The sequence below is a fragment of the Stegastes partitus genome, unplaced genomic scaffold, assembly GCF_000690725.1.
Source record: "Stegastes partitus isolate 25-593 unplaced genomic scaffold, Stegastes_partitus-1.0.2 Scaffold144, whole genome shotgun sequence".
Taxonomy (NCBI): domain Eukaryota; kingdom Metazoa; phylum Chordata; class Actinopteri; family Pomacentridae; genus Stegastes; species Stegastes partitus.
The window spans coordinates 80,909-108,351 of record NW_007577875.1 but is presented as its reverse complement, the minus strand read 5'-3'; the positions used below and the strand labels follow the sequence as shown (position 1 = coordinate 108,351).

Below are 27,443 nucleotides of genomic sequence, written 5' to 3'. Positions count from 1 at the left end.
ATGCAGGTTGCATCAAAATAAAGGTTTTGCATCTATTAACAAATATATTATAACAATAATAAAAAAAAATGTGTTTTTACAGCACGTCTCAAAACACATGTTACAAAAAAAATAAGAAAAAAATAATTAAGATTAATTAAATTGAAGCCAGTTTGACCAGTGTAATCATGTAATGGATCAGATTTATATAAAGCATATAAATAAAATAATTTAAAAAACCCATATAAAGATTCTTACAGAAACCCAGAAAGCTCTTTAGATGAATTTGCGCCACTTTGAGGATGAATAAAACAGTAAAAACTGACGACACAATGCTAAAGTTTTTGAGGAATCACCTCAACAAGGGACCTGAAATCATTATTACAGTCCTTATTTTTTACCGACTGTTGTCAAGTTTGTTGAATATTATCATAAAAAGTAATCCTGCATTAGTTAGCACTAATTTCTGCTTGTGCTGAAGCATAAATAAACAGATAACAAGAACATATCGTCTCAAATATTACAAAATATAAATAAAGAAAAATAATAAAAAGTGCTCTTTAAAAAACAGTCACTGAGCTAATTGCCTTTTAATTCTTTAAACATTTTCCCAAAACGTAAAATTATAATACATCAGATATAACATTTTGGTGCAACTACTGTTTTTTTTTTTATAGTTTGTTTGCATTTGAGATAAATAAATAAGCAAAAATTCGCTCTGTTCTAACACGTGGATGCTCCCAAAACGGTGCAAAAAAAATATTTTTGCACAATGAAGACAAATTCTCCTTCAGTTTGGGATCAGATAAAGAAATCAAATTCAAAAAGACGACTGGGAAAAAAAAAATGGGGAAAAGGGAGGGAAAGAGTGCGTAAGAACAAAACAAAAAACGAAGAAGTTCTTGGCATGGTGGCCGTAGCAAGACGTACGACTGTGTGTGTGCTGTGATGTAACCCTGATGTGATTTAAAGGTTGGGAAGCAGAGATGAAGCAGAGTGTTCTGGATAGGAATGCATGCTTGGCTGAGTCTGTGCTGAGGCAAAAGTTAAAAAAAAAAAAGAGAAAGGGATAAGACAGGAGCAGCCTGGAAATAAGGAGGCTGAAACGTGGCTCTGCATGAAAAGACAAATATTCCTCAACAATCTGAGGAAAGAAGGACAAAAAAACAAAAACCCAAAAGAGAGAAGAGAAAGAGAATCTGCTGCGCAAACATCTGCTTCAGTATATTTCAAAACAAACTGCAGCTCAGTGTTTGGTACATTCAGACTGCACTCTAATCTTCCCAACAAAGCTGACTTTGATGGGAAGCGCGGCCTTCTGTTTCATCAAATCACTTCAGCTCAAGTGAGTACATTTGACTGTTTACACCAGTTTGCAGGCTTCTGCCGCGGAAAAATTATTCCGTCGTTTGGCACAGAAATAATGACGCAAAGCGGCATTCGGGGATGTGATGCTTGTTGTGAGTGTGGGCTGATGAGGGAGGCGCTGCCGGTCCACAGGCTGGCTGGACCGACACGTTCAGAGTGATTTAGAAAACAAACATGAATCCATTATTACATTCAACTTCCAGTTTTATTCATACAGTGCCAACGTACAACATTACCTCACTTAGAAGAGTAAAGTGAAGAACTTACAAATGATTCCTGTAAAAAATGTGCAAAAAGGTCCCACGTTAGCTTCCTCTATGTGAGCATCTGACTATGAAATGTTCCTTTGTCTCTCTTTTTAGATTTTATTTGCACCTGCGTTGATCAAAATCAGCCACATGCAAGAAAATCAGCTGTATTTAGAGGTTTATTTTAACGATAAACTCTAATATAAAAACAGCAACTTGAGCTACGGATGCTGTGAGTTTGCTAGTTGTTGGAAAATCTCTCTGACCGCCTGCTGAGTCCTGAGGTCTCAGATAGATTCTTTGAGGAAGTCTGTGCTACTCACTGTGGAGGTTATTTCTGAGCAAAGTTATATGATTTGAACGTTTAAAGGTGAGATATTTTAGGATGCATAACTGCTAACATCATCATCATTACCTTGGAAACAATGCACAAAGTGAAAAACACAAGAAATAAAGTTAAAACCTCCATAATTCAGGGATGGGATCAGATGAGATGTTCCTGCCTGACTGACAGTTATCTTCGTCTATCACTCTCAGATTTATTGGCTTTCCCTTCGCTCCTCCCACCTCAGCTCCTTTTTTTTTTCTTCCTTTTTCCGTTTTTGGCCACACACGAGAAATGTGCGGCTTATTTATGCATCCGGACCTTTTACAATCTGCAGTCATCTCCAGAGTGTGTTCCGTCGCCTCGGCCTGACAGTGAATTAATGCTTAAAACACGCCGCACATGGAAACTTTGACAATGACAAAAGGCAGACAAAAAACTACATTAATGGCACAGCCACTTTACTAATTAACTCATTACCACACGTTGACGAATGTCCCCTCTAAACAAGAGATAGGTCGGTGTGTAGCAAACAGCTCAACACGAGGCTCGTGCATGAGTGTGTGTGTGTGTGACAGGAAGTGTGTGTTCAGGCAGGTAGGAGCCATGAAGCTGGGCTGCCTGCCTTCAGCTATCTGTGCAGGATCAATCCCAGGCCGGAGAGAGCCACACTGGACCATTGTTGTGGTTTAGGGGGGGAGGGCAGCTCAGTGAAAAGGGCCCTAATCTGGTGAGGGCAGAGGTGAGGGGGTGAGAGTGTTGCAGCAGTGAAACGACGTACGCAGAAGAAGGGGAGACGAGCCACATGAAAGTTTGAGGAGATTCCTGATCAGAGCGCTGGTGGACATGGATGTGGTCCAGGTCTGGGGCCCAAATTCATAAAGCTGCAGATAGTTCATCAGCATTCTGGTGAAACAGCAGCTTTAAAAACAATAATTAGAGCTGAATTAATATGTGAACTGATAAATACGAGACATCTTTTATGAGCGTCATGTTTTTTAGATGCTGTAGACGATAATTCAGTCAGATAAACGTGGTGGAGGAAGAAATAAACAATCCATCTCTAACTCAGTCCCTTAAAGAAATAATTACAACAACGGTGACTCAAAACAATCAAATCTTTTCTTTTTTTTCACAAGTCTCATAAAGTTAACTCTGTATTTCTTTAAATCTCATTAGTTTCACTCTAATTTGACTCTAATTAACCCTCTGAAAGCCAAACAGTTTCACTTTTTTTTCCACTGTAGGCTCATTTTCCACTACAATAAAAAGTCCTGCCCCTCTATGGAAACAGTGCAGCCACGGCTAGAAAAATAAAAATAAATAAAATAAAATAAAACATCCTTCTGTGCGATATGACACAGTTATATTGCCATTATTTGCACACAAACAAAAAAAAAAGAAATAAAAGCAGTTGCATTTCTTGGTTAGTTCTTTTACAAAAAAACAACAGAAACAAATAAATCCAGTAAAATCGTTGTAGATTCTTACCTCGTTGGGTTTTTTCCTTTGTTTCCAGGAGCCTTCTTTGTGTTTTGCAGTTCAACCTAATTCAATCAAAAAGTCCCTGAAGCTTCGTCGTTTCACTTTTGGCTGCAGCAGAGTTTCTAAAAGCTTTAAGTTAGTCCTGAGGATCAAATATTTATTGGTGAATTTTTAAGTAATGGATTAAATAATCCAAACTTAAACGATGATTTTTTTTTTTTGAAGCACAATTTTCAACACTTGATGATTTGTTCAACAAACTTTGGAAAGTTGGAGGAGCCGTTTTTACATTTTCTGGCTCCAGTGAACGGCCTCATTTTGGCATTTTAAAAAGGAAAACATGCCTTTCAAACCTGCTTGTAGGTTCTGTCAACTGTAAAGCAACTCAAATCGACCGGTCTAGTCTCATAACTTGTTGTAGCTGCTGCCCTTACAACACATTAAACCCTCTTCCACTACTTTCGTTCGGTCACAGATCCGCTGCCCTTCAAACGCCTCCTGCATTTTAAGGTTTTATGGAACCCTCCGGCATTTTAGATAATTCAGTTTTTCTGTAGCTGTGAGAACTCGCTGATAAAGTTTGACATAAAGAAAAAAAGTCTGAATTCTGACATCTGTGATATTCAGAGAGTATTTATGAACCGACTTTTTAAATTAACCTGCAGCCACGTGTCCGATATTCATAATTAGGTGACATTTTAATCAACATGTGGCTGCTTTTTAACGCCTGCATGTTTCTGGAGTTAGCCTGCCACCTATTGGAAAACTCAGAATCACATTAAAGCCAATCAGGACTTTTGTCTTTGTAGACGGTCTGATTGGACGCTCAAACATTCAGGGAAAAGGGGGCTGCTGTTGATTCTTAAACTGTGGTGCTGTTATTACGTTCTCCGACATCCTCCTCTGAACTAGATAATGTCATTTAAATTATAACGACATTAAGTTAGTTCAGTGAGTGATGGACACGTTTTAATTTCAGCCATCTTGCACATAAAAACACACAAGTCCTGCGATACGGAGTTAAAGCTCCCGTCAGGTTCAGCTCGTGTCAAAATTAGGAACATGCTGCTCTCTAGTGGTCGGTACACAGAACTGCACCATCCAGAACCAGCCTGCATGTTTTAGTGTTTACTGTATTTGTATGACTTTCAGCTTTAACGACACGATGCATCATCTAAGTCTCAGATTTCAGATTCTTCAGATTTCTGTGCAGATGATGGCTGTGAATGTGGCTCTCCAGTAGAAATGCTGGGTTTTTTTTGAGTTTCATAAATGATTTTCTTCACCACTGACGCGAGCAGACGATCTGAATCAACTTCTTCAAAGCCAACAGAAGATCTTTGCAGATGTGAGCATTCTGATCCATTTATAGACGCGTTCGCAAACATTGTGAGTTTAACACACCGACTTCACACACTTCAGCGTATAATATATATACGATTACTGAGAATGATGCTGAACAAGGCCTCACTTTTGCACAGATTCTGCTTTTAAAATCTGATGTTTTTTGGAGTACGACATTCCAGATATGACCAAATAATTCTAGTTATTAGAGGAAAAAAGGAGCTTTACAGTGTTTATTTTTTCTTTAATTTTATTGAACACAAAAATTTTTCTGGCAGAATGCAAAGTCAAACTGTGTTTTCCTTCTTTCCTCAGTTAGTATTCAGTATTTACACCGGGGTGGGGGTGGGGGACGGCGGACAGACGGGTTCTGACCCGGGAGCTGCTGCTGACGGAGGAAGGAGCTGAAGACACGAGGAGCTCTGGATCAATGAGGCTCAAGGCTCCCGTCTGACTGAATATGAAGAAGTTGGGTGTTATACATTTGGTGATTCTTACTGCGAGACAGAGAACCTTGGAGGGATGTTTTCATCTTGTTTTTTTTTTTTTTCTTTTTTCCCGAAACCCTGAAAAAAAAAAAACCTCCTCCTCGAGCAGACGTCTTTATTCTGACTGAATCAAGTGGCGGATTCAAAGAGAAAAATGCAAGGCTTCTCCTGTGTCATTCTTGCATTTTTGAGGTATCTGAACAAAGAAGTGTGGCTCACCCGATGTCCTTCAGAAATGAATTTCAGGAGGCGTGACATGGGTAGTAAAGAAAACGAAAAAAAAAAAAGAAGCTTTCACGTACACTTGCACAACAATGGGTCCCGCATTTGCAATCCCAGAGTGTTTCCAAGCTTGTTTTTAGGACAAACAAAGAAAAAAAATGTTGTTTTCTGTATATTTTCACACTAATATTTCAGCAGAAACAGAAAGATTTGCTTACGATACATCTCCCTCCGTTGTTTTTTTTCTTTTCTTTATTACATTTCAGAGCTCCGTGAGAAAAACAGGATTCGTTTGAAGCAGAATTTAGGAAACAGGACAAGTTACACAACACTGGAAAAAAGACCAACACAGTTCATGAAGCCTTCATTAATTTCTCCACAAGAAAAAAAAAAAAAAAGAAGTGTGATGATAATATCTAATATTTTGTTCCACATACTTGCCTCAGACAAATCTAACTACTTCAGATGTTTTTTAGAGAATATGGGACCTGAGCAAAGAGTCATTGATGGCATGTGATGGGAGTTTTTTTTTTTACAACTTGGGTGTTATTTTTGCAGTTTTCACCATCGTTTGTATTCGCACATACGTTTATTTATGCAATTCCAATTCCAGAAACAGATCTGCTGTGTAGAATGTTTATCATGATGATAGAAAAGATGGACAAACCTACAAATATAAGATCCAAATTGCAATAAACCAGATTTATCCTTTAACGAGGACAGTGTAAGGAACCCAATAACTATGTGTATGTACAGGAACACACTGACACAACCATTCAGAGTATGAGACAGTTCAAACAAGCTTTTTTTTTTTTTTTTACAACCAAAAGCGGCGAATGGAAAAAAAAAAGCAAAAAAATTGACGATGGAGGTGTGAAACTTTTAATGCAGACACTGAGAGGATGCACGCCACCATTTTCTCACTCAAAAGGCACTGTGTCTTTCCAGTTTGCTGCCGTCAGACGTCTGAACGTCGGAGATCCTGTCACATACTATCGGCTACGTCTCTTCACAATCAAACTATCTGCTCGACTCTATGACAAAAAAAAAAAAAAAAAAGGACACAATGGACTCGCACATTCACAGTGTACTAGCTTGCAGTCTAGAGTAGGAGGAACGCTGTACAAAAAAAACGGTCAGACGGACTGGATGCTTCAAAATCTAAAGCAGGCTTGAGAAAAGCTTTTTTTTTTTTTTTACCTTTAGACCTCATAGATGATTTACTTCCTGGTTAAAAGAGGCCAAATTTATTAACTCAGATTTAATGGAGGGGGGGAAAAAAAAGAAAGAATCAGGCGATGCTTATAACGGAGTGTACATTCATTTACAGACACTGATCCATTTGAGCCAAACTTTAACAATAACACATTTTTCCAAAGGAATCCTCAGGACCTGTGACAGTTTGAGCTTTTTAGTTTAAACAGATTAAATTTTGACAGTTTTACACATTGGTTTCACTGTATTTTTTTTTTTCCGTTACACATGTGGAACGCTAAATAACCATCACCAGCTGGCATTGGAACAAAAAATAATCCTTATGAATAATGTGCATCATAAATTGAGAGTATAAAACTGTGTAATAAACTCAGAGCGGGTTAGTGGAGCTGACCGGTCGACAGTCTGAAGCTGGTGAAAGCGATGCAGGACATGCTGGTGGACGCTATGGAAGAAGGTCGGTTCTGGAAAGAGTCCAGTCTGGGCTGTGGTTTGGTTCAGCGTTTGTCTCGACACGACTTTAGAGTAGCAGACACAAGAATCAGGTTCCACTAAACATTAACAATCTCCTGGATTGTCTGGATGTTGTTTTTTAAAATCAAAAATTAGCAATAAATCCAGATTTAGACCAAAGATGTGGTTTCTTACTGTTGTCAGTGAGTGAAACGATTCCAGCTGTCTGCTCTGGTGGGAGCTGCCTGAACACGCTCAGCAGACCTCAAATCAACTGGATTCCTGATTAGAAAACTGACCGATGAGAAAACCGCCCAAATCAATCCCGGAGTCAAATTCATCCAAATTCTGATCAGATGCTAAACACCACATGACTTAAGTGTGTTTTCTTTAATTATTCAACTCAACAAATTTCACAGATTTCTGGACCGGTGTTTTAATAAAGAGTCAGTTTAAAAGAAACGTTCCAGCAACTGTACACGACGGCGTGAGACCAGAAGACGCTTCGCTAAATCTACAACACAAGTCACGTCACTGCAGGCACAAACTACTTAAATAATTAACCGCGACACGCTGGGAGCAGCGGTGACAAAAACTCACACTGACAACAGACGTGGTGCAGGCGAGGCCGCTATGGCGGATGGTTGGAAGGGGAAACAGCAAACTGAGCCATCTCGGTTACAATCGGGGGAACGCCAGAGGTTAGGGCAACAAGTTAAACGACGCTCATGAGAAGAAATCAGATAAGAGCGAAAGAATTTGATATTCGAGTCCAACTGCGGGCAGCGGAAGCTGGTGTGCCAAATATTCAGCCGGTTTGGACGAGGCTGAAGGCTTTTTTTTTTCTTTTTCCTGAATTCTTCTCAGTCCAAGAAAACGCTGATTGATTTTGCTCAGACGGAGCAACATGCTGCCTCAAACCTGTCAGCACCAAAGGAAACCTCTGGAAAAGGTGTTGGTGTGGGAGAGAAGGAGTGTTCTCAAACAAACAAAAAAGAAGAAGTCATTTTCGACAATATCAACATTTAATCCGTAAACCACTACGGACGCTGAGCTAACGATGGCACCGGAGGCTACCAGGGAGTCGTGATCCACAGAGGATTCACCTTGAACGCGATTGGTCCCGTCCTGAGCTTCACACGGACTAAAAACTAACACGTGGTCCTCGTCAAACTAGAAAAACATAAAAACTACATTTGCAGACAGGATGGCGCGCTGGCAAAACAGTGTTCAGTGTTACCGGCGAATCTATAACTTAATTTACTACCAAGCAGAAACGGTGGACTTTAAGTTAGCTTTCCATTATTTACATCCTGTAGCATCCTTTTTTTAAAAAAATGTTTTTCCATTGGTCCAGTTTATGGATGACCTCCTGTGTTTGATGAAGACTGAAATCCGCATTTTGTTGAAGGATACTTAAGACAGAAAGAACAGGAGTTTCTTCTTTTTTTTTTTTTCCTTTCGTTTTTTACAAATTCCGACAAAATAAGGCAGTGTTTCTCCTTTGGAATGGGACACGTCTTTTTGACCCGTTGGGATGGATTCAGACTTGTTATATTTCAGTCTTCTCTAAATCCAACCGATTTCTGTCTCCTCAAAGTTAAGTTTGTATACGGCTCGTATGCAACAGAAACCCAAACCTAATGCCATCCAGATTGGGCAGGAGGGTACATTTGCTTCTGTATTTGATTTGTAACCTCAGCCGGGATGCTACTAGACATCCATCTGGACCACCTTCACAAATCGTTACTGGAAAAAAAATGCATCCAACCAAACGTATACGAACTTAACTTTCAGGAAGACAGACCCCGAAACTCTTTAACATCCTTCTCAGAGCTTCGGCTAAATGATTTCTGGACCAGAACCACGTGGAGACAACATTTTAGGAAAACAAACAAACAAACATTTGGATGGAATCCAAACGAGAGCAACATGTACAGAAATACAGTAACTTTGCAAAAAAAAAAAAAAATCCAAAAAACACAGGCATGCTAATGTTCTAATCTCTAGCACTGGAAATAACACATAAAAAAAAAAAAAGAAAAGCTAAATAGGCAGTGACGTCTGCAAATTATTTCAACAAAAGAAATATCAACAAAAAGTAGACCCATAATCCATTACCACGACGATGACCGTACTGCATAAAGGATAGTAGTATTGGTAATGTACATGTCTGACACGTGTGTGTACATCATGAAGGCAGTAATCTGTGAAGTAAAGCTACAGTCCAACCATGGCTATCTAGAGGAAAACAACATAGATTCTGTTCCGTGTTTAACTGCTCGTCGATTTAATATTACGCACAAGAGAGAGGGTGAAGCACGTGTATGAATTTTGCTTTTTTTTGTTGTTGTTGTTGTTTTAATCGGTGACGAATGTAAAAGGAACTAAGGCAAGTGCATGAGGTCTTTACACTGAAGACACTGAAGAAAGAGACCCATGATTTGATTTATTATTTTTTTTTTTTTCGGTTTTTTTTTTTATTTTTTTTTATTTTTTCCCAATGGGGTGGTGTGTGGAATTGCTCTGAGGTTTCAGTGACTGTGACCACCCCCCTCTTGTTAACCTTAAACCCAACCCCTCTCACCCCAGGACCCTCCCAAACCCTAACTTGCCCCTCTTCTTCTTCTTCTTCTTCTTCCTCTTCTTCAGCTTTTACGCTTTACTCTCGTTGCCGTTCGTCTGAGGAGCCTCGTTGGGGACCGTCTTCACCTCGGCTGTGGCGTTCTTCACCTCCGTCTCGCCTTTAGTGTTATCATCCTTCACTGTCTTACCACTACGGGCAAGAAAGACAAAAAAAAAAGAGAGATTCAGTTAGCGGCAAATCGCTAAGTCTCTCTTTCACAGCTAAACTGTCTGGCTCTGTTGCTGGCTTTTTGTGTCATTTTTCAAAGAAAGAGGAAAAAAAAAAAAAACATGGGGGGAAAAAACATGCAAGATGCTTTGAGGGAATTTGTTTTCCCTCCTGGAACTGAATGCATTTCACACATAATGGGATCAAGCTCGCTATCCTAGCCAGACATCAAATAAGAGTACTATGGATGTCACAGCTACTTTCAAGGAACAATGAGTGCCGATGTGGAATGAGACAGGGCCGGTACAGTAGACACAATGCATGAGGGAATGAAAGGCTGAGGCATAACCTACAACACAAACTACAACACACAAGAGGATTACACGCCATCTGGACCGGGCCGAGACACAATGGAGGGAGACTTTAAAGCCATACATCACTTAAGTCGAGCATTTTTCTGCTGCTCTCGCTTCCATTTTTTGCAGGAAGCGGCGCCGCGATTTGTCTCGTACACACCCACGACCACCTCCTTGGATGCGGCGTTTCAAAACTTGCTAATGTTGCTTTAAATACGGTGTTATATTGTTCAGTCTGACGCTAGCATTCCCCAGAGGCTGAACTGCTCACTGCATCCCACAGATTTTCCTGCGGTGGAGCTGGAGTCAGGCAGAGAAGGTAAAAAAAAAAGAGATCTTTGAAAACAAACAGATCGATCCTCTCGGGAGCACGACGGCTGTCAGCTGGACGTGAGATTAGGAGAAACCCTGTTTGTAAAGGTGACACCGATTCCAGATGGTGCTGCGAGACGGAGCGTCAAAAATGGAAACGGCGCGTTCTCTGAACTCTGCATAAACGCTGTCGCAGGCCGGCTCAAGCAAATCACATTGTTCTTCTGAGCAGGAGGAACATTTCGGCGACTAAACCCGTGAGCGTCCTCGTCCTTGGAGGATCACAACAATCTGTTGTGATGTCATCTGGCTGCTGACCTGACAGCGGTGCAGACTGATCGAGCACCGACTGTAGTTACATAAAACAGATCAGCTGTTCAGGCCAGCTCAGGTGTGAGAGTGCACTGGGATCTCGCTTTTAGCTCCACTTGCAGTGACACTATTGCTCTCTGTGGCCTTTCTTTTCTTAATGCTGCAAAGCTCTCACAGGGCATTCATCACTTTACATTTAAGAGGTTTTATTAGAGCAGTTATTGCATGTATAGATTAATGTCGACATAATTTAACCCTCTGAGCCCACTGGTCGGTTTGAAAGGTTGAGATAGATAGATAGATAGATAGATAGATAGATAGATAGATAGATAGATAGATAGATAGATAGATAGATGGATAGATAGATAGATAGATAGATAGATGGATAGATGGATGGATGGATAGATAGATAGATAGATGGATAGATGGATGGATGGATGGATGGATGGATGGATAGATAGATAGATAGATTCTCAGTTTTCAGATAGTTGGGAAAAAAGACCAAATCCAAGCTTAAAATCATCTTAGTTAATTAAAATAACTTAATTCTCATTTGAACATTTGCCAACAAACAATTAGTTTGCTCTAATTGCATTCTGTAAAAATACATCCTATGTGCAGCTATTAGTGACTCAGCTGACAAACGTTCAGGGACGTTCAGCTGGACTGCAGGATGTGTTTGTACAGATGTGAGACTAGTATCGTAACAAATTAAAAAAGCAAGCAGTAAAACATCTACAGGATGTAGAACCACCATTATTTTCCCCCCAGTGTTGGTAGCACCTGTGGGCTCTTAATTCAACCTTTATTTTGTTGTTTTTTTTATGATTTATGGAATTCAAGCTTATCAAAACTGTGTCCTACGATGCAAAAGACATTTCTGATTTCCTTCTGCTTGTAGCCACGGTGGTTCTGTTTCCACAGAGGTGCTGGAGGTTATATTCTTGTGAAAAATGAACCCACAGTAAAGAAAAATGTGACAAACAAAAACCTGCTCGGGGTTCAGAGGGTTAATATGCAAAATAAAATGTAGTTAACATCAACGCTGCTGCTTGTTTGTTTCACACTTTGATAATGTTTCAGCTAAACTAGTGTTTACTGTTGATATGAATTTGCTAAAATGAATAATTTAGTCTTCAACTGCATCTCATGAACATATTAAAAATACATTTAAAAGTTTTTTTTGTTTGCTGCCCTGGAGGTACATTCAGATTAAATCTGTTAAACAATGAGCTCAGGCTTACAAAGACAACAACATCACAAGTTTACTCAAGTCCTACGGAGGGATGCCGTCTTTAACTGCCTCTTTTATAACCACATAAACCTTTAAACTCTTTCATACGGATTAATGTTGCTCTTTAGTCAATGAGCACTACATCGCTTTCATAAAAGTTAATTACGCTTCGAACTAATGCATTTTAAGCACTTTGCATGAACAAAAAAGTTTCTTACATAATCAAGAGCAATGCGCTGGCTGATTTTAATTTGTTTTAATCATTGATTGCTGCCGTTTTATCACATTTATCTGTTTATGAGATATGTATGGATCTACCGTTTGGTCCGTGGAGAGGATCTGCAGGTTTGTTTTTTTTTTTTCCTTCTCAAAGGCGAAAATGAATCCTGAGGAGGACTACGCCACTCAGAAATCCAATAAACCCACAAGAAGCCTGACAAGACATTTCAGTGTTGGGATGCTGAAGAAGGATCACCACATAGATCAGCGGGAGAGCCGCGCTTCAGTCCTGTCAGAGTTATGAAGAAAAATCCCTCCAATGACAAGTTTGGTTTTATCAAGGTGATGTTGAGCTGACAAGAGCTCTCAACTCCCCATACTTCATCACTGACATCTTCCTCTGGCCGTCCGAGTGAGCAGAGAGAGGGAGAGAGAGGAGTGACTGTCAGTAAGCCTCGGTAATTCATCTTCTGCCATCGCTTTCTCATCATCCTCGCAGGCTGTCAGGAATCAGGAACATCTCCAAACTCGGAGGGGCCGAAAAAAACTCCAAAATAATAACCCTCCACGCCAAATAACAGCCGCCGCTCGAATTAAGACGGAGAGCGTCTGGGAGCGAGTGTGAGATTCACCCCCTCCGTCCATATCTATTATCCGTCATCAGAATGAAAAGGGGAGACGAGAGTAAAGCGGAGCTGCCGGACATCAATTCGTGACAGTTGCTTAATTTACCTGAACGAGTTCACCGACCCCGACGCAGCTGAAGCCGAGTTCTGCTCCCTGCAGAGCTCTGAACAAAATCATCTGTACTGTGCAGCCGGATCTGAAGCTTGAGTTTTACACAAAATACATACTGGTTGTTGCCCCTTTTGCAGCCATTTGGTGGCAAATATAATAATTATCTGCACTGCTTACATTAAACAGACATGCATATGATTTAAAGGGTTATTTAAAAAAAAAGTTTTGACGCTTATTTCTATTAACTACGATTAAAATCCTCACAGTCTAAAGGGGCCAAAAAAAACAAGACTCAGATGACCTCAGAGGTTAATTAATTTCCACACTAATTAATTCTTGGATATGTTTTTGGAGGGATTGTAACAGGTTCTAAATTAGTCGAGTTAATCTCTGGAATTTTTAATAAAAAAATCAATCATAGTCAGGTAAAGTTGTATTTTAGTTCATTTTTGTAGGGTTTTAATCCGTAGTATCTGTACTATTCAGGTAAATTCACATCATTAACCTTCATATTTAAACTTGTTGGATAAATCTGCGACGCCAATCTTATCTTTTTAATGGATTTTCAGCTGGAAAGCATCTTTAAATGCACCACATCAATAACTGTGATGCAACTCCTGTGTGTTTGCACAAACCCTAGTGGTAGTAAGACGTTAAATCCTGGATTTTCAGAGTCTAGCACTCCTAAGCTTGATTTCGTGGAAAGCTGTCTGCATTGTTTTGTTTCTTTTAAGCACCGAAAACCAACATAAAGACAGTGGCGGCCTCAACAACAGCAAAACAAACAGACGCGTCGTATTTAGCGATTCAGCGACGTGCTCAGATCACCTGCAACAACAACAGACATCATATTCTTCAGACAGCAAAGATCTAGAGGCCGTACAAGTGACAAAAAAACCCCACTCATCCTGCGTACAAATTAAAACACGGTGGTTCTTTGCTGCCATTATCATCTGAGCGAAATTGGGTGCACTCAGGACCGTCTGTCCCGGAAAGCAAACAGAAGGTTAGGTGCTAGAAATTCCTGTGCACTCAGTTTCTCATCAGAATTTCAGATTGGACGTTTAGCGGCTTTAAAACCAAATCGAATGCACCTGTAATGTCAGTAATCGTCTCCCGGCAAGATTGTGCGAGAACACCACAGTGTTTCCAGCGCAGGTAGAAAATAGGTGCATAAAGCATGAGGGATGTTTACGGCGGGCGGCTCCGGTGAAAGCTGTCGTCCGCCTTCGTTTTCTAGTCAGTTTGACTAACTTGGAGATTTATTTACCGCTTGTGTCTGGGTTTACCCTCCGTATCTCTGTGTGATAAGTACTTCTGGATGATCTGGAACCGTTGGGCGACAGCGATGGTGATGCAGTTTAACAACAAACATGACTTCATGGGTGATATATAGAATAAAACAATGTTTGCATGGAGTCTCTAGTGGGTGAGTGAACAAACAGGCGGGAGGTGGAGGTGGTGGTTGGTGATGAAAAGCATGCGCTGGTAGCGTCCCAGTAGCTCGTGTCTCTGCGCCGTTTGTTTCAATGAGCAACATCTGGCAAAAATAAAGGAAAAGTTCACCCTTAAATGTTCAAAATCAACCTGAAATGTTTGTTTGTTTCTTCTTATATGACGCTCTGCCTTCCAGCTGCAACGTGAGCTTCATTTAGGACACAGCGGTATCTCTGTCTCCGAATCTTTTCTTTTACTGTATAAATTTATCGAACGCTGGTACCAAACCAACAGCCGACCATATTTCCAGGGCACAAGCGGGCCCATTAAACTATTCTGCAAAGGCAGCAGTGCTTAGAGGCGCTGATGGAGGTCCAAGAGACAGATAAATTTTACACTTGAGCTCTTTCAAAATGTAAAACGAAGATGGAAACCCTACTCCCTCTCAGATACAGAGCCGAGGCCGTTTTCGTGCGAAACAAGTCAGTTCGGCTGTTTTTGGCTGCACATTCTGGCCTCTAAATTACATTAATCAAACTTTAACTTTCCTCCTGACTGAGCTGTGTAATAAAATCAACCAAAAAGGATGCCGCATTTTCGAAAAGTTTGACTCAGTTAAGCGATAGCAGTTGGGATCGAACCATTAAATTGCCTCGATGTTTGCCAAACGGCTGCGTTTAAGGGCGAACGTTTCCTCTGAAAACGGCAGACTTATGAGCTAATAGGACGCCAACAGAACAGAACCGATGAGTCAAAGTGTACGGAAATGCAAGTGTTCATACTCATTTTGGGCTGGTGTGGTGGAGTCTGTGCACGGGGCATTGGGGGCATCCTTGGCCGGGCCGTCTACTTGTAAGTCCTTACTCTGGCTGCTGTCGGGGGATTTGACTGAGTCACACTGGCTCTGTGGCCCGTCGGCATTAGCAGAGGGCGGCTCTGACACAGGGGGTGTCGGGTTGGACGAGGGGGCAACTTTAGGGGTGTCGCTCAGGTCAACCAGGGGCCCGACTTCAGGCTGGGTGTTAGTGTTAGGAGCACTGGAAGGGGCCGCAGGGCTGTTTTTGGGGGAGGACTTGGCAGGGGTGGCTTTGGTTGGGCTGGAGGCGCTGGTGGTTAGTGTGGTGCTCTCGCTAGCAGGACTGCTCTGCGCCGTGCTAAAGCTCTCAGTGACCGAGTTAACGGCAGTGGAGGGAAGCAAGTTCACCACCATGGAGGTGGTGTCTGCAGCCGCAGGCCTGTTTGGTGGGGAAGGAGTGGAGGGCAAAAAAGAGGGAGGAGAGGGAGAGGTGGGGGGAGGTAGCATAGAGCCAGATAAGTGAGGAGGGGGAAAAAAGCAAGAAAATAAAATAAGAAAGGACAGCAAGAGACACAAAGGGGCAGAAGGAGAGTGCAGGTCAGGGTATAAACAAAGCAGAGTCAGTGCTACTGTGCTGCAGTGGAAAAGCAAAAGTCTACACAATCAAAATGTTAGCAACAAAACATCTGTGGAGGGGAAACATAAAATACAAACTATAAACAAAGAACGAAGGAGTTTCAGGATTAGAGAACTAAAAAAGGTAGCGAGGGTTTGTTCTCAGATCTAACGTGTGCCGACTTCACTTCAGACCAGATGTACCTCCGTCCAACGTTAACAGAAAAATATATATTTGTTTTCTATACAAACTGTAGGGTTGACGATCTAGCGGTAAATACAAAATGTGTTCCTTGAATTCAGCATTTTTAAACTAATGAACAGCGTTGCGCTTCTGGATGTCCTGAGTCAGGAATGTCATCAGGAAAATCGTGGAACAGCAAATTGGCAAAAAACCCCAAAACAAAACAGGAAGTCAGACAAAATTATGACATTTGCAAAGTTTAAAATTAAGAGATGAGTCAAAATGCAGCTCATTGGCGCTCAGTGGGGTTCAGCGGTCATGCACACGGACCAGAGCTGGTGTTACTGAACGCTGTATTAATCTACTGTGCAGTGCAGGCAGACTAATGTGGTTTGAGTTAAATACCTCGTGTCATTCCAAAAAAACACAGAGCGTGCAGTTGAACCTGCTTTATGTACACGTTGTTTATAGCGGTGAATTAAATCAGCAGAATTAGATTGTGTCAGCGCGACTCAATGATGTGTGCAGCTCAGTTCTTTTCATTATTTGAATGTAGTTGGAGTCAGACTAAATTATATTTGTAAAATCAGTTTTGTTTTTTTTCTTGTCGCTGAGAGAGATTTGATTTTGCTCTCCGAGCAGATACTGTGCAGATCCTGACAATCTGGACTCACTCGGGTTCTGTCAGCGGCGTGGTCTCGTTGGGCTCGGTGGGACCGCCTCCCTCTTGGTTGGGGGTGTTTTCCTCCTCTGTTCTCACCTCCACAATGGGCTCCTTGGACTCATCTTTCCTGTAGCGAGAGAGAGACAGTCATTAAGCCAACACATGAACTGCATTAATTTGTTGAGCATCAGCACACCGGAGACATCCCATTACATACACGGTGACACAATTTAGCCCTGAAAACACGTGTTCGCCGCACGAACAAAGCAGGGAAATCTATATAGAGGAGCATTCTGGTGATGAGCAGCAGCAAATGGGGCTAAAAATAATTGGCGACAACATGCAAATGCACATGGATGGTCCTTTAAGCTGTCAAACGCACTCCCGTTCAATCAGTCCAGCATTTGATCATCCTCCACCTGCATCCACCTGCAGGCTCTGATTGTAGGTTTCCCCTTGGGGCCCGGCTGTTATCATCACACTGCTCTCTGATTGTTCTCAGCTATAAAGTGATTGCTCGCAGGGAGTGACATGTTTAGATCCGAGGTGTAAAATACCTCCGCTCTACAACGCCGCACAAATCACCGTTCGCTCCCAATGAACGTGATGCGCGTGAAGCTGAAATATTAATCCGCGTTCAAAGCCGGCGTGGCCGCAAGACGCTTCATCACGTTGGACGGAATTTATGATCAAACGTGAAATAACTGCATTTCAAAACCATTACATATTTACAAGACCAGTGTGGTCGGAATATTTTGCTGTCAGTTTCCCTCGTGGAAAAAATCAGTCAAGAAATTACTTCAGTGCTATTTTAGCCTAAATTTAGCTTATATATGTCGTTTCATGATTGTATTGTAGTTCTGTTTGATTGCTTTTCTACTGCATTTCTTATGTTATGTCATTTTGTTTTTTTTCTGAGCAATATCTGGCACAAGAATTTCCTTCAGGATGAATAAAATCTTATCTTATCTTCGCTCTGCCAAAAGTAAATAAGTAGGCAGCAGCTGGCAGCAACGCCAAAACACATTTTTTAACGGTAATGTTGCATAAACGATTCGATCACAAGTAGTAATAGTCGCAGTAACCAAATGTTTTGTTTTAAATGGTCCAAACTGGGCGTTTGCAACCTTTACACAACAGTTTTGGTTGAACACAACATTGACGGCTTCAGAGTTTCAAAAGGAAAACAAAATGAGAAGTTCACCGGGCGCCGTCCTGACACAAGCAGGGACTGACTGCAGCTCCTGAAGCGCAGCTTATATAGCCGAGAGCAACGGCTGATGCAACGCTACATCATCAGCTACACGTGCCGGTTTTATCTGATGCAATCTGTGGGAAACATTACCGCTCGCAGAGGTTATTCGGACGCCGATTTTGTAACTTTAAGGAGGCGACGTGCCGTCTCCGAACGCCGGTGTCGATCACAAGATAGTCTCTGATGCTCCAGAGTCAGTGGAGTGTGGTTCAGAGTTATGACAAGAGAGGACAGGACTTAAGATTCTCAGGGATTTTTTTCTATTTTAACGTTAAAAAGAGAAATAACCAACCAAGTTTAGCTTCAACCTGGTCTTCACGGTCCGCTTGGTAAAGCACATAAAGCTGCATCCTGGTTAAGGTGAAACTGAGCCAATGTTCTCATGAGGCCCTCTTCAGTCAAACTTCATTTATTTATTTATTGGTTGATTTTGGCCTTTTTACAACGAGTTTTCACATTTTTACAATCCTATAGCATCTTTCGCAGCCAGAACAACAGATCTGGTCTATGCTCCAGGTTTAAAGACTACTTACTGATGCCAGGAACTTCAGCAGGCGGCAACTGAATTTGTCTTTTAAGTTCTTGAAGACATTTCACGTTTACTTCAAGAGGATATTTCATCTCTACTCAACCTCTGAGAATGAGAGGTGGAACATGATGATCACAGCTCAGGATCTAGATGTGATCCTCTACGTACTGACTTCATGTTGTTTGGGCAGATCTTTTTTTTTGTCAACATACGGTACCTATGAGCCAATTTAGCCTCAAACAATACATCACAAGTATTGCATCTAAGTGTCACATGCAGAAGACGATGTTTTGCTCACGTGAATGCCGCCTTGCCCTCCTCGATGTCCTTGCTCTTGGCGCCGGGACCGGCCTTCCCGCAGAAGTTGACGGCAATGCACATGAGCAGGCCGCACTTGTTGAGGAAGTAGCAGGTGACGTCCACGCCCACCAGCAGCAGGAAGAAGACGACGATGAGGATGCCCACGATGGCTCCGGTGCCCAGGCCCGAGCCGCCCTCCACGGCGTCTGCAGGGACAAGGACAAGGGAGAGGGGATACGCAAGCAAAACAGGCAGAAGAGGAAGAAGAGGGTTTAACACGGAGGAGAGGGGAGAGGAAGAAAGTTAGAAAGAGAGAAGGGAGAGAGATGATGAGGAGTGCAGTCGAGCTTTTAATACAAGTGCTTCAGGTTTCAGTCAAGACCTCAAGTGTATCATTCTTTCTAGGGGGGGAATTTGGAGACAAATCGTGCCAGAGGAGCCACCGCAATCTCTGCAAACTTGATTTAAACTCCACAAAATCTCGATGGCCGACACACTTGAGGTGATTTTACGCAATTACAGAACTTCTGAGAAACTTCTTAAATAATAGTCGGGTGATGCTGTGTGCAAATCAGATATTATATTACATGGTAGCACTTTAAACTCTCCAATACCGACACTACATGGTTTGAGAAATTCATAACGGTTCTCAGTTCGCTTGAGGTTTCATCGTGGCAGCATACAATGAAAATACTCTACGACATTCTCCATTCATTACAATGTAATATTAAAAAAAAAACAGAGAGAGACAGTTTTGAAAACATGCATGATTCTCAAGTTATTACCAGGAAAGAGTAAACCACAAGAAAACAATACCCTTAGCAGACTTTTACTTTGAAGAAAACACAGAGAATGCAGTTCATAGGCCGTCTCTTCACTTACCATTCTTATCACACGCTACCAACAGAGTTACCAAACTAACAGCTTTTCCTGCTTTTTTTTCTCAGTTCCCATTCAATCTTTTTATCGGCTGCTCCAAAACTTTCTTTGGAAAAGGTTAAAAAAACAAAAAAAGGGATGGGGGTTATCTTAGCAGCTGTTTATCTCAATATAGGCGAGCCTTCATCGCATTTATAATTCAACTTTAAGGGCAAAGTGCAAACGCAGGTTATTTTCCCCCACAGATTACTCCCGCGCAAACAAACGCACATCGAGGGGATGGAATAAACAGGATTTGGAGGTCAAGGAGGCTCAGGCTTTTGCGGCTTTGCATTCGAAGCGCGGCTTTCTCGGGCGTCATCATTCCTTTTGGCATTTGATGACATTTCGAATGCGGACTAATAAGTGGTCGCCAGATTTTCCTTGTTTGCGTCCAACCTTTGAGCGCGCACTGGCAGAAACAAAGTGATTCAGTGACCTCAGCGAGAGCCTGAAAGTTATTTATGAAGGGCTTAATTGAGTGATTTTCTTCCTAAAGTTAAAATAGGTGCAACGAAAGTTACGCTGATACCAATAATAGACTTTAACAGAATCAACTGTCAATGAAACTGGAAATGTGCTCGACTGAGTGATTCACTTGGTCTCCATTTAGGTTGGAAAGGATGATGATAACAGGAGGTGGATAAGGGGCCAGACTGTCATTTTACAGGAGCAAAATATGAGCTACTTACCGCAATGCTTCAAACAGGAGAAATATTAATGCTACAAGGCGTTTATAGGGACTCAAACTGCTTAATTGATGCAAACAAATGCTTTAACGGTAGAAGTAAACGATACTGTATTTGTCAGACAAGTCCAAAGCTTGTGGGCATGTCTGCACTGATCATGTAATCTACATATCCAGCACTGATTAAATTTTTATAGGGCAGCATCTAATCGAGTCTTGAATTTCCACACAGTTCTGTTCGAGCTTCAGCTCTTACAGTAGAGACTTGGGATGTTATTGACCCCCGGTAACGTTTGAAGTAGTCGAGAAGGGTCGAAAACAAACGACGGCGTAGGAATCAAAACGAGCAGGACTCCTGACACCTTTCTCCACTTGCCCCCGTGCTGCTTCTGGGTGCCTATTGAGTAATTTAAGAAATGCAGAGTGCAGCCCCAGTGTGCATTTCAAAGCGGCCACCTTGATGTAGTCCAACGGAGGAACATGAAGGAACAACATCAAGGTGGAAGCAGGCGCCGGACCGCTTTTAAGATGTCGCTGTAATTTTCAGTGGGTGACGTCACGACTGGTCCAACACCACCACCACCACCGCACAGTCCCTCAAGTTGCAGCTGCTGCCAAAAACTTGTTTGTATTCAGTGTGCCAACGCACGAAATGCTGTTTTTATGAAGGTATACGCCATGCTGGAGAAACATGGAGATCTTTATCTATAATTAAAGTCTCTTGTACATTGCAGCTCTGATGAAGGCAGTAAAGAAAGAGGCTATCGGTCACCCGGGTCTGTTAAGGATCTGAGGCTCATGGAGGTGTGAGCACTGCGCAGTCTGAGGACCATCTTTAAACTTATGTAAATTATTTATACCCTCATCCCCGGCGGTGGGAATGAGGAACGTGGAGCAGCTACTGACAAATACCGTCTGCAGTCTCGGACCACTGGAACTACAGCGTGAACCTCTTTGTGTAACGGCCTCGCCACAGCCTGCGGCATTTTGCGAAAAGCCTGAATTAAATGTGAGCTACAGAGACATTAACACTGTACTAGTGGTGTCTCTTGCATTTTTGTTCCCACAGATTAGGTTCCAGCTGTAGCTAGTGCACTGTTGCATCAATACAATGTGCAATATCTCCAATCACAAACATCAGGATCCAACGACGTTAAGTGCAATTTTGTTGACAACTCATGACGAATGCAGATCTACTCATCGCAGCAAAGCAGCAACCTGCAGGTCTAGTGAAATGAGGGAAAAAAAACTAATTTCAAGGCAAGATTTGTCCATGTGTTAATGTTTCTGCTGTTCCTGACTATCTGTCAATTAGATCGTGTTTTAAAAAAGGGACATTTTCAACCGTCCCAATGTAATTTGGAGCATCCAGCGAACCCGCACATCACAGGGAATTACATTTGTCTGTTAACACCGGACTCACTTGGATGAAATTAAATTTTAACATCACTTCTCTTGTAATATTTGATTTAAACAGCCTACGTGGCAGTAAAGTTAAAACCTGACGACCATTGTTAACATGCTGCAGTTACTTTTTTATTGGTCCAGTTTATGTGATATATTTACCACTGACATGTCAGATGTCCAGACTTTACAAGTTCCCGAGCTCTGCATAAACAACATAAACTGGGGCAAATGATGGCTGTAATTCTCTTGGCCTTTGAAGTGGGACAGTTTTTGTCGACACACATTCAGTCTGACTTCAGAAGTCTCTCTGCGGACATTGATGAGACCTCTAAAAACTCATCTCTATGTATCCACACGTTTAGAAGGTTTTCTTGCACTTGCTGCAGAGACCAAGAAATATACTCTAATGCTATCAAATGCTAAGCTGTAATAGTGGAACAATTCACACGTTTAAACCAGAACAGACAAAACTAAGAAACCCTGGAAGTCTGACGCTGTGTCTTCGAGAGGTTTGAAGGCGGAAATACTCCGCCACGGTGTCGACTGCTTATTTCGCTCATGATTTGTTTTCCAGCATAAAAAAACAAAACAAACACCATATGGAGACGTTAACAAGGTAAAAAAAAACTTGATTTCCACCAGAAGGGATCTTTAAAACTTCTCTAGACGTTTGGCCTTCGGTGAACTTGCAGACAGCCGTGCTGCACACTTTGCAAAGACAGATAAAACGTATTTTTATAATTTTCATGCCTCTCAAGCATGTTAAGTTTGTGTTTACCTCACTCGTATGACAGATACATATTCAAGTGAAAACACAGCCCACGGCCAGCCTCGACATTTAATTTAAATCTTCCTCTTTTTTCTTTTCTTTTTTTTTCCTTCCCTGCACCGGGGTATGCAAACCTTAATTTTCTCTGATGGCTGTGATCAAAATAGCAGGAGCACGCCACAGCTCTGTGTACTTATAGGTGACTGCACCGGTACAGACAACACTTGTGTGTTTTTTTTTTTTTTTCTTCTTCCTCTGCCCATTTCTTCATTTGCATTTTAACAGGCACAATAAATCATGTGGCATGTATTCAGTGCCGAGGGGGGTCTTCTCACCGAGTGCGCTCTCGCTGAGGGAGGAGGCACAAATCTACGCGTCAGGACGGACTACACAAACATTTCTCTTTACAGGCTTGTCAGGTACAGTACCGAGCCGGCTTCCCCCCCCCCAGAGGACCGCTGATAACAGACTGCATGTGATAAACCCTCAATTTCACTGAAAACAACGCGTTCCTGAGAAATCAATAACTGGTTACTGTCCAGCATTGACAACCTGCCAGGCTTGTGCACTCGTACACTGATGAAAAACCGTTATATCAGTAGTTAATTTACATATGATTATAGCACTGGAAGATGCTCTCAAACGGCGGTTACTGATTTTCGTATTTGCATCAAACGCTGAACGGTCCGCCGGTGCTGCCGCCGTCTTTACAGAGCCATTATCTGAAGCATGTCGAAACACGAAGAAATCTATGGTAATTATTATAGAAGGCAGCAGTTTGGGGTTTCGAATGATGCCCGACATGTTAACAATGCTGCGATCGGCGCGGCAATAAACTACACAGCACGGTCTAAATGGAAACTGTTCATTCGATTTCAGACTTTGAGACATTCTGCAAACGCCACATAATGAATTGTCCTCGTTGTACTTTGGGTGAATTGCTGCGAGGGTTGAACAGATCTAAACACTGCGGAGACCAAACATGCCCACATTCACGACATAATAAATTGCATTGGAGCACAGATAGCGTTCTGCAAAGGAAGAAATGCAGTTTCGAGGAGGCATTATGTTGCAGACAGACAGAACGAGGTTTGACTGAGGCGTGGACACGTATGTGAAACATGAGCAACCTTTTCTGCACTGACTACTGCTAACATAACATCCCTGCTTTAGTCTAACACACATTGAGACTTGTTCCCACATGTTAATAATGTCAGAATCCACAATCTAGACTCTTGAACATCTTTAAATAAGCCCTGTCTGTCTTTTTTCTTTTTACTATGATTTTTTATTTACTTCTTTCCCTTGCCTCTGTTTTTCCACCTGCTAGTTATTTTCATGTTTTTTTCTGACTCTGCATCGACCTTGTGCGGCTCAGAGAAAACTTTCTTCAATAATTCTCCTCCATCAAAGCTCTGCCACAGTGTGGCACTGCACCACCGCTGAAACGGCACCAGCTTCAGATTCTGTTTTTTCCTTTTGGGTCCATGGAAGCAGAGTGATGCTGACAACTGGCTCCCTCTCTGACTGATTAAGATCTTTGGGAACTCTTCATGCAGGAAGGAGAGTGTGTGCGGGGCTAGATGGGGTTTCGAGCATTTAAATGAAGATTTCACTGACTGGTAAGGTAACGAGGGCTACAAACTGATGGGTATATTGGCTCGACAATTATGAATTGCAGACTCATTTTCATGGAGTAGAGGATATAGAGTGAGGAGAGGAGTCGTATCCATCTAAGGCGTAGTTATGATATTAGTTTCTGCAGAGGGGTGTTACCAAGGCGGTTACTGTGCAGGTTTGAGATGCTGTCATGTGAGTCAGACACAACAACAACATGTGTGTTTTCTAATAAAAAATAAATTAAGGAACTTTTTTTAGATTGCTCGTTGCTTGATCCGCCCGTACAACTCATCTTGTTTGATTTCAGCTTCTATCTATATCAACATCTCCTTTATCACGGCGAGCTAACAAACTGAGGAAAAAAAGGTTTGAGGCTACGCACAGGCAGCCAATCTCCAATTCCTGAACAGTAACAGCAGCTCATCCTGTAGTCTGTATGCAGCGGGCGACTGCACCGCTCGCTTCGGGGACAAGAAATATTCTGTTTATATGCAATGCAAGTAAGTGTGAAGCAGACATTTAGATGAAGATCCTGATTAGCAAAAATGAAAATCACTCAGCACTGATCAGCGCTATCATTACTCAGTAGGCAATGATGAACAACAGGAGGGACAAAGTGACAAAGAACACCTCAAGGGTGTCATAAGCTCTTATTTTCCTTGCGACAGAACTTAGTTGAGATTAAACAGCAGTGCCAGGGATAATAAACTAAGGGAATACAAATCTCATTTCCGACCTCGGCCCAGGAGGGAAGACCAGGGGGCCATGTTTCAGAGATGGAAGCTACCCAAAGGGGGTGAAAAAAACCCTCTACATCTACAGATTTAAGCCAATATAATTCTTCCTCTGTCTCCTCCTTCCTGTTCGGAGGAACCAGACATTACCACATATCAGTGTTATTCTAGCTTCAGGCGTGTAAGGTCCAACCACGCGAGTTTGATGATGCTTCCGCACCGTAAGTCACAAGCAGGGAGCCTCTTGAGATACATTCACCTTCGCATCCCCTCCAAAGCCTCCATTAAAGGTTACGAATCAGATGGAGAAACCTCTGACATTTACTTATTCGGATTTGAAGTGCTCTTTGCTGCCGACTGACTCTTCTTCAAATGAACCCTTATGAGTTTCTGTTTTTCAAATGGGAAGTCGGGGACACGGCACGCTTGACGTTGAAGCATGTTTGATAGGCAACTGACAAAAAAAGAGAAATGCCCTCTTATGGTAAAGTAGTTGATGATTTCACATTTCCTGAATTTCAACATTAAAGTGCAAGAAAAGAGCAGATGGCAAAATTTCCACTTAAAATGTCATGAATGCTGCCAGAGTGGGTTTTTCATATCTGACTCCTGTCATGGACACAGTAAACACCAACCCATCTGCACACTATCATTTGGAGTGCCATTACCGGCACAATGTTGGGTACCACTCAGCTGGAATTCATGATAAATGAAAGATGAGCAGGTTTAAAACAGGCACCAGGTTTAGTCTTTTAAAGAGAGAGAGAAAAAAAAAATTAAATATGTGGCTCTGGCCGCCGCGAAGCAGATTCTGCAGCGTTTTCCCTCATCGAGGCAGAAAAAAACAATCACCATCCACATCTGTGTGATTACTGAAAATGTATCAATGCTTTATTAATTCTCTCACATTGAAATGTCGTTGATCACGGCTGCAGGTGATTCTAGTCTCGTTATTTATGCATTGCATCCCCTCATCTTGCACGAGTCTGCAGCACTTTAATGAGTTGTAGAGCAGCGTGTGGAACAAATGTTTGAACAAATGGAAACTGTATAGAGGGCTTTGAGTAACCTACGCACTTTGTGTGTTGTTTTTTTTAGAATCTACAGCTCTTGATTACCGGTGTGAAGAGCTTCGAATATGGCCTGAAGTTATTGCTGTCTTCCTCGATAGCAAGACTGTTGTTCCGAGAAAAAAACGACAGTAAGTCATTTGCACAAATGCCTAAAACGACATGTTGATATTTAACTGACGAAGACCTTCAAGGGTCGCGTGAATTATGACGCTTATCTGCCAGGAGCAAAGAACTAATGTACCAGTGGATAGCGTGCCCGGCTGCCACTGGACACATTACACCCACCCTGAGTGCGAAAGTCATTTTTGTGTCTTAAACTGCGATCTGACACTTAACCGTGGTCGCAAAAATACTCAGCATCCCCCTGCAGCAGTGGGTTTTGACTGCTATCGAAGGCACAGTGTTGTCTGGCCAATTGTGACATCGGTTACTATGAGTTGCTTTGGATGGAAATTACAGCAAAAAAATATTTTATCGTCTAATTTGGGCGGCATCAACTCAAATTTCTGTGTCGTTTCCAACCAAATGCTGAATACATTATGTTCTGGCTTAGATTCGACCCAAAATCTGCTCTGCAAGCCATCAGGGATTTAGTCGCTGCTGCATATCGCTGTAATTATACTGTTGAGATAATAGTTGCATATTAAAATCTCTTCCTCTTTTTTTTTTTTTTTGTTGTTGTTGCAAGGCTTTTTTTTGCGTTCCGTTTTGCCTTTTTTTCCCCCTTTTTTTTTTTGTTTTGTTCAGAATGCATACCTTATCTTCTTCAGTTAGGCTACAGCCAAGCTTCTAATCGTTCAACATCTGGGTTTAACAGTCATGTGTGGTGTAATGCAACACTGAATGCAGAATACAGACATTTTGTTAAAGCTCCAGAGAGAAAAGAAAAAAAAAAAAAAAGGGGCTGGGGGACTAAAATCAGCTTCACAATCAGCTTCCCAGAACAGTCAGGAAAATAAAAAGAAAAAAAATCATCACTGTGTCACATTTCCTATTATGTTTAGTCGCTAAAGCCTCAGAAAGCCATTACTTTCATGAAAGAAAAAGAAACACAATTTATTTCAACCCTACAATGGTTACATGGAAATACACTGATATGCACTTACAAAAATGTCTCAGAGAATAAAATAATTTCACATTATTGAAAATGAAACTTTTTTTCATCTGGTTTTTTTTTTTTTAGAGTGTTTAACAGCTGTTTGCATTTGTGTTTTTCAGACATTTCTCCGCTTTCAGGTAAAAAGAGAACATGAGTCGTCAAAATAACAGCTGATTCTCCTCTCTTGAATATCAGTTTGAAAAGAGTATGTACACTTTGTCACAAAACATGATTAGTTTTTCCGCACGACCTTCCGTCCTCCC

General features: G+C 41.7%; 1 protein-coding gene across 1 annotated transcript in view; it reads right to left on the bottom strand.

Annotated features, from left to right (window-relative positions):
• Positions 1–4,992: 4,992 nt before the first annotated feature.
• ncam1a (neural cell adhesion molecule 1a) overlaps positions 4,993–27,443 on the bottom strand; it is an 87,813-nt gene continuing 65,362 nt past the window's right edge. Inside the window, exons 20-24 of the mRNA XM_008279107.1 lie at positions 18,871–19,078; positions 16,799–16,915; positions 15,670–15,764; positions 15,312–15,615; positions 4,993–9,903 (exon numbers count right to left, since the gene is read on the bottom strand). Of these exons, the coding sequence (XP_008277329.1) occupies positions 9,783–9,903; positions 15,312–15,615; positions 15,670–15,764; positions 16,799–16,915; positions 18,871–19,078 (845 nt within the window). The 3' untranslated portion in view covers positions 4,993–9,782. The remainder of the gene's footprint in view (positions 9,904–15,311; positions 15,616–15,669; positions 15,765–16,798; positions 16,916–18,870; positions 19,079–27,443) is intronic.